This window comes from Monopterus albus, unplaced genomic scaffold (assembly GCF_001952655.1).
Source record: "Monopterus albus unplaced genomic scaffold, M_albus_1.0 scaffold394.1, whole genome shotgun sequence".
Taxonomy (NCBI): Eukaryota; Metazoa; Chordata; class Actinopteri; order Synbranchiformes; family Synbranchidae; genus Monopterus; species Monopterus albus.
The window spans coordinates 385,598-394,558 of record NW_018128274.1 but is presented as its reverse complement, the minus strand read 5'-3'; the positions used below and the strand labels follow the sequence as shown (position 1 = coordinate 394,558).

General features: G+C 41.7%; 1 protein-coding gene across 2 annotated transcripts in view; it reads left to right on the top strand.

The window, feature by feature from the left end:
• gucy1b2 (guanylate cyclase 1, soluble, beta 2) overlaps positions 1–8,961 on the top strand; it is a 59,331-nt gene that overhangs the window by 23,218 nt on the left and 27,152 nt on the right. Inside the window, exons 2-6 of one of the 2 annotated variants that reach the window (XM_020586097.1) lie at positions 3,647–3,746; positions 5,210–5,382; positions 5,480–5,576; positions 6,155–6,258; positions 6,410–6,511. In XM_020586097.1, the coding sequence (XP_020441753.1) occupies positions 3,647–3,746; positions 5,210–5,382; positions 5,480–5,576; positions 6,155–6,258; positions 6,410–6,511 (576 nt within the window). Of the gene's footprint in view, positions 1–3,646; positions 3,747–5,209; positions 5,383–5,479; positions 5,577–6,154; positions 6,512–8,961 lie in introns of those variants that run through there. The other variant, XM_020586096.1, reaches the window with a different exon arrangement.

Sequence of the window (8,961 nt, the reverse complement as noted above, 5' to 3'; positions counted from 1 at the left end):
CGTCCCCATGTCGCTCGTTCGGGCTAAGCCGTGAGGGGAGGCCCGGCCACCAGGCGCTCGCATTTGAGCCCCAACCCCGGGCCTGGCTCTAGGGTGGGGCCCCGGCTGCGCCATGCCGGGCGACGTCACGGTCCTTGATTTTAATCTATTCATAAAGGGCTTTTGAACCGCTTTTAGTCTGACCCGTCACCCAGGACCTGTTTGCCTTGGGAGACCCTGCCAGGGACATATAGCCCCCGACAACATAGCTCCTAGGATCACTCGGGTACTCAAACCCCTCCACCGCAATAAGGTGGCGGTTCAAGGAGGGGGCAAGATTTTCAAAATAAAACTAAATATTTCAAAAGTATGAAGTTTACAAAGGTTCTGAATAGTAGCATGAATGTCCTTAAGGAGTGGAACATTTTGATAGCTGAAAGCATGCTGAAGTAGAATTTTCCCATTCATTTGAATGGGGCAAGATTTTCAAAATAAAGCAAAATATTTCAAAAGTATGAAGTTTAGAAAACTTCTGAATAGAAGCATGGATGTCCTTAAAGAGCTGAACATTTTGATACCTGAAATAGCTGAAAGAATGCTGAAGTAGAATTTCCCCATTCATTTGAATGGGGCAAAATTTTGCTGAAAGACACTAAATAGTTTAAAATATATAAAGGTTAGAAACATAAAAAATAATAGCATAAATGTCCTTAAAAAGCTGAACATGTGACTGGTGTTGAGCCGGAGATATCTATCCCCCTCGGTGGTGTTTCATTCCTTTGTCTGAGTTCTTTGAAGGCCAACAATGTCTCCCAACAATGTCTATAACCCAGTATTGGTGAGAGGAGGGCCAACCCCAGTGGATCAGAGTCAGCAGTCCACCTCCACCTGAAGGACAAAGAACATTTTTTCGAGGACAGTGAAGTCCAGCTTTTCTCCAGGGAACATCGCTGGTTCGAGAGAGGAGTCAAGGAAGCTAATTTTGTAAAAATAGAACACCCCTAATAAGGGTGGTGGACTAAGACACAACTTGTCATCCATCTACAATCCAGTTTTGAGATCTCTGCCCAAACATATGCCCACCAGGACAATAGGCGTCGGTCCACAGGGTAAGATTCATAGACGGGTAACGACTCTCAATGACATAATGACTGAGAGTCTGCACAGGAGGGTGTGTTCCAACTATAGGAGATCACACTTCTTTGCCTCCCCGGGAAAGTCTATGCCAGGGTACTGGAGAGGAGAATCCGGCCAATAGTTGAACCTTGGTTTCAGGAGGAACAATGCGGTTTTCGCCCTGACCACGGAACACTGGACCAGCTCTATATCCTCACTAGGGTATTGGAGGGTTCATGGGAGTCTACCCAACCAGTTTACATGTGTTTTGTGGATCTGGAGAAGGCATTCGACTGTGTCCCTCGTGGCATCCTGTGGGAGGTACTTTGGAATTATGGGGTGTGGGGCTTGTTTGTTACAGACTGTCTGTTCCCACTATGACCAGAGTGGGAGCTTGGTTCGCATTGCCGGCAGTAAGTCAGACCTGTTTCCAGTGCATGTTGGACTCCGCCAAGGCTGCCTTTTGTCACCGATTCTGTTCATTATTTTTATGGACAGAATTTCTAGGTGAAGCCATGGAACAGAGGGTGTCTATTTTGGTGGCCGCAGAATCTCTGCTCTTTATGGATGATGTTGGCTTCATCAGTTCAATACCTAACAGCTTGCACTGGAGGGGTGTGAAGCGGCAGGGATGAGAATTAGCACCTCCAAATTCAAGGCCATGATTCTCAATCAAAAAAAGGCAGATTGCTCTCTCCAGGTTGGGGGCGAGTTGTTTCCTCAAGTGGAGGAGTTTAAGTATCTTGGGGTCTTGTTCACAAGTGAGGGAAAAATGGGGCAGCAGGTGAAGAAGGAGCTGAGTCATAAGATGAAGCTCTCAGTTTACTGGTCGATCCACGTTCCTACCCTCACCTATGACCATGAAATTTGGATCATGACCGAAAGAATGAGATCGGGGATACAAGCGGCAGAAATGAGTTTCCTCCGGAGAGTGGCTGGCCGCACCCTTAGGGATAGGGTGCAGAGCTCAGTCACCTGTGAGGAGCTCAGAGTAGAACCGCTGCTCCTCCACATTGAGTGAAACCAGTTGAGGTGGCTCGGGCACCTGTTTAGGATGCCCCCTGGACACCTCCCTGGGGAGGCATTCTGGGAATGTCCCTCCAGGAGAAGGCCTTGGAGCAGACCCAGGACACGTAGGAGAGATTATGTATCTCGGCTGGCCTGGGAACGCCTTGAGGTTCCTCCCGAGGAGCTAGAGAAGGTGTGTGGGGAAAGGGAAGTTTGGGAGGCTCGGCTCGGGCTACCGCCACCTGGTCTTGGATGAAGCAGATTAAGATGGATGGAGCGGATGGATGGATATTGTTTAGTGAATATCAATTTAATAAATCACTGATAGTGTTAGGGTTATGGATGGGTGTGGGATGGGGTGTGGATCAGCTCAAGCATGAATACATCATCTGCTCTAAACCAAAACACCTGCACGTACAAATGTATAACATCTTCTTGAGCATTCAAACAAGCCATAACACAGCATTTTCCCAGCAGATAGGTTGTTGAATTATGCATTTAGGTGGACAGGTTGTGGCACTGCTACAGCTCTGACAGGTCACACAGCTCTGAGTCTGAGCACTCATCCTTCTCACATTTTCAAATATAACTCAAGTTCTTACTTTAATGTGATTGACATTAGATGACTAAACAAAGGACAAGTTGTTTCGTGAGTACCGACCTACAAATATAAATTTTTTGCAGTTATTTTTTTTGACTTGACTTTTTGATGTTAAGCTGGGTCTGTCATGCTTGTTTACTTTTTTCCACCCAAACTTTACTGATGTGTAACACATAGAATACATAGCCTAGCATAACATATAAAACAGTTTCACTAGGTCACCTCCAGTTTGTAAGCTATACTTTTTTTTCCTTTTGGAAATGTCTGTAGCCAAACAGTATAACCTTGACAGAGGTTTGATAGGGGATTTGTTTGACCATGAAGCTAAATGAACCCGGATATTTCACCAACTTGGAACAAGATCCAAAATAGAGCTGGCTATTGGACCCTATCTCTACTCCTGATAGCCAATGACTGCTCACGCCTAAGAGAAAACCTGACTTTGGCAAATACTTCATATTTATATCCTTACTGTATCATATTATATTCTTATTTACTATACTCATAATCCAATCAGAATCATCTGCAGTTATTTATTACTAACAGCCTACTATGTGCATGCCCAGGATCCAAAGGGAGAAACTGTTCATTAAGTGACTGATCCTCTTGAAGCTTGGTCAGAAAACAGATATGTTTTTTGTTCTGATCACAGCTGAAAATAAAACTTGTAGCACAGGTTTCCTTTGATAGTTTCCCATAATATTTTGTATCATAATCCCATTCTAATATTTACAAAGATAAGGAAATGTTGGAAAAAAGTTCAAAATGTGACTTAAAAAAACACAAAAGATGTATCTACATCCATCTATGCATGCAGTTTGCTTTTAGTCCTGATAAATATGTACAGTGTGGGGACACCATTGCTATGTGTGATAATTAAAAACAGGCATTTAATGAGCTCTACCTTGTAGTAGGAGCTGAACTGTAACTTCTGTTTTTAAGGAAATGAATGCGCCATCCTTCCGAGTGGAGATGACAGATGATGGGAAGATGTTGCTTCACTACTATTCTGATAGGAAGGGCCTGTACCATATTGTACCTGGTAAAAACAACAACACTGAATTACATTCCCATTCCAATGCACAACTCTTGATCATGTGTGGCTTCTTAGTATGATGGGTGGATTAACAGGTCTTCCAGGCAGACCCAAAGTCACTGTACCAGAGCCTTTGTGTTAGGACCAATCGATCCCAAAAACTGAGAATGAGAGAGGGACTCAGAGGAAGGACAGATACTCTGGGTGGAACAGACTTTATTAGGATTAAATATAAAAAGTACTTAAGAGCTGGTGGTGGAGCAGGGAGTGAAGGTCTAGTCCAAAGTTAGTGTTAGCTGACTAATGAGTAAATTTGGCAACCCAGTAGAACATAATGGTTCTAATGTGTTGGGGCTCCCACACATAATGATGGGGCTAATGTGACACAAAGCTCTAATGTTACACAAAGCTCAAATTACTCCCAAATTAAAATCATCAATACAAACTTCACTGAAAAAAAGGACTCACCGGGTCTTTGGATTTACACAAATTATGATAGTATATGCAACGCAATTCATTCATATTTCCTCTGTTAACATAATTCAAACAAGTTAACTCCTAAAGAAAATTATGTTGGTTTTACACATTATCATTGTGTGGGACCGATGTACACATTACAATCAAGTAAATCCAACAAATCCTTTTTTTCAGTGTTCTTACAAATTTGGTTAGGTGGCAGACAGGGCTAATTGATGGACCGTAATTTGACAACACAGGACAGAGAAGCTGAAATAACAAGAGAGCTGTAGGCAGCACAGTGTCATGGAGGGCGGTGGTGTAGCTAAGAGACACCTCTTGTCCCATTTTCACTTGACTTGACATGAGTGTTTATGAATGCACCTTAAATCAAAAATTGTGCATTTTCATTTCACAGATACATTTTTATAATACTTTTACTGACAGATTTTTTTTTTTAATCTGATCATTTTTATACTTTCTGAAAGTGTTTGGAAATTTGACAAAGCACTTCATTTGAAATATGGACATTTACTGTATAGTGTAATACTGTAGCCCTGCAGAAACAGACGGTAATGCCATATAACAGGGGAGGCAACAGTGCAGTGGGTAGAGCAGACGTCTCCAACCGGAAGGTTGAAGGTTCAAATCTCAATGCCTGTAGTCGAAATGTCCTTGGGCAAGACACTGAACCCTGATGGTTAGAGCCATCAGTTAAGTTGGCGCCACAGATGGGTGCCTCGGTTCTGTACTGGAAACAAATTCCTTGTGTGTAGCATAATTGGCCAATAAAGGTGATTATCCTTATCCTTATAAGTCTGTGTTGTATATTTACTTCTCTTCATTCATTCAGTCTAGCAGTGCCTGTGTATTAACATTTCCATTTTGGGAGGGGGAGTAAGTGTCTTATATGGACACCAAAGGCACCCATACTGATGTATGAGATGCAAAAGGTATGTGACATGGTGGTATTTGACACTCTAATCCTACAGTATTTTTTTATCCTACTGCAGGTATCATGGAGGCAGTTGCCAAAGATTTTTTTGACAGCCATGTGACTATGGTGGTTGTAAACCGATCAGAGGAAGATGAGCGGACAGGGAAGAAGGAGCATGTAGTGTTTCTGGTCAAACAGACCAATGAAACTGGAAAGATTAGAGATAAGGACAATTCCAGTTATAGAGAGGTGGGTGTATGTGCATGGTCTGTTTCTATATGTACTGTAAATATTATGTGTCAATTGATTCTTGGCCCACTTTGCTTTCTGTGATTTGTTTTTCCAGGAGGCATTATTCCAAAGACTGAGGAACAGGTGTGCATCACTGGTTGGGAACAAGAGTGGCTGGGACCTGATTAGAGCTGTGGTTCTCTCAGAAGAAGGTTAACTTTATATGAGTAATACCTTATCTAGCAACATAGGCTATAGATATGCTGCACATAAGGGCTTTGTGGCAAGAACATATCCGGAAAATTTTGGGTGGGGTGACCAGGCTGGGCCACAGATTCAGAGAGGGTGGCACATTTGAAATACATGTAAAAAGTAAACCAAGCCCTGAGACGAAATAGTAAACCATACATGATTAAAACCCAAATTGCTTATTTTGTTTAAAAATGAGACATATCACATTTTGATTGGCTCTGCCCATGTTTGTGTACACATGACCAGTTTCACAGAATAGTTCCACTATGAAAGTTCAACTAAAACTAATGTTGAGAGATGTATTTTGCAGCTTTGGATGAAAGCTAGGCTTGTTGGTTCAGGGCTTTATGCTAAGACAGGCTAATCACATCCTACTCCAGGTCTGTAGTTCCTGTAACAGACAAAACCATCCATCTTCTCATTAACCCTTAAAAAGACAGCAAATTAGTGGATTTTCCAAAATATTGAACTGCTTTTGACACTGCTGTGTTTTAGGATCCAAGAGTAATAAAATGGGTGTGTTTGATTTACCTCCCAGGCAGCCACCAAAGCACCTTGAGTCCATGTTACCTGGACAAGCTGTGGATGGAAAAGAAAGCTTTCTGCAGTGCTTTTCCCTTCCACATTGTCTTTGATAAAGATGTAAGGATTCTTCATGTGTCTGTGCACTTTAGTTGCTTAATGAGAGTGTGCAATGCATATCTTTGGATTCGCTGAAACTCATGCTGCAAATTCTTGGTACCTTCTGTCTCTGCTGCCCATTCTTCTTTGTTTCTGGTTTGTTTCTAATCAGCTGAAGGTAAGGCAAACAGGGGTGAACATAGAGAAGTTTGTCCCAGGTCTCCAGGCCAGAGATGCTACAATGGATCAATATTTCACCATTATACACCCACAGGTAAAACACAGACACATGGTTCAAAGGTTTGATAACAAAGGTGTGAAACTCTGTGAAATGTAGCAGAAAACAACAGCAGAGGAGAACACAGTATAGTACAATAAAGATGAGCATGAACAGAAGCATGCAATAGAATGTCTGTGCAGATTTTCAGTCATCCAGGTCATAGTAAACTGAAAAAACCTTAGAAAAAAATCAACTGGACTTAGATTTCTAGATCGAAGACGTTTCACCTCTCATCCAAGAGGCTTCATCAGTTCTGACTGACTGGTGTTGAGCCGGAGATATTTATCCCCCTCTGTGGTGTTTCAGTCCTTTGAAGGCCAACAATGTCCCTTAACGACTGAGTTGTTGCAGTCCAGTATCGGTGAGAGTCGTTACCTGTCTTTGAATCCTCCCCTGTTGACCGACGGAGTTAAGAAAGCTATTTTTGTAAAAATAGAACACCCCACACTAAATAGGGGTGGTGGACTAAGACACAACTTGTCTTCCATCTACAATCCTGTTTTGAGATCGCTGCCCAAACATGCCCACCAGGACAATAGGCATCAGTCGATTAGGCATCCAATCGGTAGATTAGGCATCCAAGGAGAATGTCACATCTAGTGACATGTCATGACACTAAGCGTAAGAAAATATTATGATTAAACACGTCATAATAATAATACTACTAAACATTCTGTCTCCTAACAGTAATCAATTTTCTATCCAGTTATCCTTGAACATGAACAACCTGGAGTACCCTTATGGGAATGACTAAGCCTTTAACAGCCTGAGCTAGACATCCTGTCTACACTAAACATTTCTAATACATGAAGTGTCTAACCAACGTCTATCTGACTAAAAATACCTAACAGTGGATATGTGTTAACCCTTAGCAAGAGTATGTAGAAAAGTCACGGCCTTCTTCCCCATCGAAGGGATCCTCTTCAATCTCAGACTCACCGGGCTCAGTGAGTGAGATCATTGGACATGGTTTCCCAGGCATATTGGGATATCTATTATCAGTGGCAGTGGTGATACACTTTAGACAAAGATGCCTAATGCAGGGGATGCAGCCGCATCCACACAAAGTCAGTAAAGTAACTGCTGACACAAAAGATGTAGCTAGGAAATCACTAAATTTTTCCACTTGCCAAAAATTTTAACAACCCAATCATCAATGTAATTTTAAATTTTTGAATGGTCAGCCATCTCCTCTGATAAAATTTCAACCCTAGCAATAGAGCCATCAGGAGCAGTATTATTTAAGATGTAAATACAACACTGTTGCCCAATCATAGTGTTAACTATTGATGATGCTGGACTGTATGGATGCCTGACATAAATGCACCAGACGATGGTGCCTACTTATAATAAACCAAATAGCAATAACGGGGATTTGCTACACATAGTACAAACACCCCCTTTTTCAATCAGAATGAAGTCTAATGCCAATCTGTTCTGATACAACATAAGAGAAGTGGCTGCCAGTTGCTCCTGAAACCTAACAACTAAATTTCTGGTAAACCAAATAACAATAACGGGGATTTGCTACACATAGTACAAACACCCCCTTTTTCAGTCAGAATGAAGTGTAATGCCAATGTGTTCTGATACAACATAAGAGAAGTGGCTGCCAGTTGCCCCTGAAACCTAACAACAAAATTTCTGGTATGATTAGTGAGGTTAGTGAGATTAGTAAGATTAGTAAGACACTGAACATTAAACTAAACATAGGACAGTATACAAATATATTTATCAAATTGTCTTAATTGCTCTTGCTGTGGCCACACAGAGCAGTCAAGAATGGCACATCATCTATCATTAAAGTGGAAGTTTTACCCAAAATAAAAACCAACTCGAGTGGAATCAGGACATTAGCTCTTTTCTCATGGGATATGTGAGACCTTGTTTCCCACCACAATATGAGTACCACTATAACTAAACTAATGAGGCCCAGAATACAGAGAACTACACCAGGATGATTGCCTAAACCTGTCAGACTAGGCATTTTGTCTGCTGTCCCTGTCAACGTTTTTGTTCTCTGATAAATACAGTGCCTTGCGAAAGTATTCGGCCCCCTTGAACTTTGCGACCTTTTGCCACATTTCAGGCTTCAAACATAAAGATATAAAACTGTAATTTTTTGTGAAGAATCAACAACAAGTGGGACACAATCATGAAGTGGAACGAAATTTATTGGATATTTCAAACTTTTTTAACAAATAAAAAACTGAAAAATTGGGCGTGCAAAATTATTCAACCCCCTTAAGTTAATACGTTGTAGCGCCACCTTTTGCTGCGATTACAGCTGTAAATCGCTTGGGGTATGTCTCTATCAGTTTTGCACATCGAGAGACTGAAATTTTTGCCCATGCCTCCTTGCAAAACAGCTCGAGCTCAGTGAGGTTGGATGGAGAGCATTTGTGAACAGCAGTTTTCAGTTCTTTCCACAGATTCTCGATTGG